The sequence below is a fragment of the Branchiostoma floridae genome, chromosome 6 (assembly GCF_000003815.2).
Source record: "Branchiostoma floridae strain S238N-H82 chromosome 6, Bfl_VNyyK, whole genome shotgun sequence".
NCBI lineage: Eukaryota > Metazoa > Chordata > Leptocardii > Amphioxiformes > Branchiostomatidae > Branchiostoma > Branchiostoma floridae.
The window spans coordinates 2912058-2914467 of NC_049984.1; the positions used below are offsets into that span (position 1 = coordinate 2912058).

Below are 2410 nucleotides of genomic sequence, written 5' to 3' on the forward strand. Positions count from 1 at the left end.
GTGTTGGATTTCGTATGATGAATATATTCTGTACATTCACACCATTTTGATTTAGTCATCAACAACACAATACTTCTTACACCTGTTTAATCATGTACAAATTAACATTAACACAGCAGGTTTGTAATTTGAATTGTTCAGTAAACTTTCGGAGCTTTATGTAACAATGATACTTAAATACTTAAAAATCAATTGCATTTATCATTTTCTAAATTAGAGTGTATTGCACACATTAATACAGCCTCTTCAGGCAACTTCATATTCACCTTCATTACGTTCAAAGCAACTATATTCATTACTTATAATTGAATGTAACTTAATTTCACAGATAGAATTAACAATCATTTTGAAAATTGTAGCAACGACAATTTTTTGGTTCAGATAAAATTTATCATAACACAGTCTAATTAGCTGTACACAGGTATGTGTTACCTTGTACGATTTATTTAGTGTTCTGCAACAATTCCAAATTGATATTTGCTTGATATCAAAGGCTTTTCCATTAATTGATATATTGGGTTTAGAAATATACCATTCCCACATTTTGGAAAGCAAATGTGTTGTTTAAAATTTAGATATGATACAAAAGCGCCCCCTGTTAAGACCCCAAAGATCTGCAGTATGTATTCAAAGCTAAGTGTTGTACTGACTTTCTCCATTTATATAAAGATATCAATATATATATATATATGTAATAAACGTTAAGTACAGAAAGTACTTAGATATATAGATATTTACTCTCCCTCAATCATCAATGTTGACAACAAATTCCTTGTTTTCTTTTTCTTTTTTTTAGTTAGTTTTTGTAGATTCTGTTATGTTCCATTGGGCAAACAGTTCACCCCGTTTGGCAAGACTAAAATTACCGTAAACACTTATTCACATCACCTTCATACAAACATAATCAAATTTTACATTTTGCACATAATAAACTTAAATCTCTATAATAGTTGAGACAACAACCTTGTGATCTTTGCATTTTGTAAAGTTACTGTCAGTGAACAAACAATCAAGTACTAAAAAGGCTAATGAACGTCCACATATAAATACGAACATTGCATCCATGTTTAAAATATCTGGTCCCTGATATCTTACTCCAGCAATACCACGTAACTATGGTTACCATCCATGTTGCTATAGTGACCGCTATGTTACCATGGCGACGTCATGCCGTCGTGCTGTTAGGCATGTCGGTGACCTCCGCCATCTCGACCCGGATGTTGTTCTGCTCCATCTGGTTCTGCAAGATGGCCGCCAGCGCCTCCTCCAGATGGAACCCCATCAAGTCCTTCCTGTGGGTCATAGGTCAGGGTCAAGGTGTCATCATCATTTTTCATTTTTGGGGAGATTTTTGAGGAAAATTAGCCAAATTGTTTTTCTTTTGGATTTTGATTTTGGCCGAGCAGAAAAAAAAAATTAAAGTCTACACTCTGAGATGTGTATGTTGAACACTGTTGTTTTTGGTTTGTTCTTGTGGCTTGTATGTACAATGTATAAACCTGCAAGTGTCACAAACACACAGGAGAATGCACAGAGTGATGGCCAGAATCAGTAGCAATGTTAGTGGCAGTAATACATTAGCAAATCAACCTTCTAGATTGTAATTTAATGGTAGTGAAAATTCAACAGCATCAACAACACACAACTCCACTCCAGCAAGGAATCAGACAGGCGATGGTCTCTAGCCAACGTTTATCAGGCGCTGGTCTCTAAGCAGAGTTTTCAGACCCATAGCCCCGCCACACCTGAAAGAGAGAAGGAGAGAAGCAAGGGAGGGTTTGATTACGAGGTGCGAGCGCGTCACATCCAGTGTTCGGCCATCTCCATGGGAATGTTGGTTGCTAAGGTTACTTCCTGCCGCACGCGACCCAGACTCTCCTCCAGCTGGAACCCCATCAAGTCCTTCCTGTGTCAAGGGCCAAAGTTCAAGGACAACAGGGTCATTTCCTGTGAGGTTGGGAAATCCTACGGAACACTTTTATCATATATGGATTACCTCTACTTTCAAAACTGAACACATCACTGAAAAAACCCACAAAGAATCCCTCACCCAGATATAAGCAAGTAAGTAACAAAACTAGGGCTGTCTCCAGGACCTGTCCCTCCATGTCCCTCCGGAATGTTGGGACGGACAAAAAATTCTTCATCTGCCCCCAAAATTAGAACTTCATGACATGAATTTGAAGAAAATGTCTTTTGCAAGCTTAAAATGACAGATTTCCTTCTTCTTGTTCTTTTCATCCTGACAGACGTTCAGGTCCAATGGGCTCTGCAGTGTGCGACTTGTCTAGCCCTGCTCTTAGTCTTACACAGCTTGCCACGGGTTGAGCATGCAAAAGCGGTTGTTGTACACGGACTTTGTCTCCCCCTTCATTCCAGATCAGCTGCAAGTTGAGTGGGACAAAAAAAT

General features: G+C 38.5%; 1 protein-coding gene across 1 annotated transcript in view; it reads right to left on the minus strand.

The window, feature by feature from the left end:
- The window catches only part of LOC118417717 (chloride channel protein D-like), a gene marked incomplete in the record, with an annotated part of 33387 nt that overhangs the window by 2936 nt on the left and 28041 nt on the right, over positions 1–2410 (minus strand). Inside the window, 1 exon segment of the mRNA XM_035823385.1 lies at positions 1156–1292. Within this exon segment, the coding sequence (XP_035679278.1) occupies positions 1166–1292 (127 nt within the window).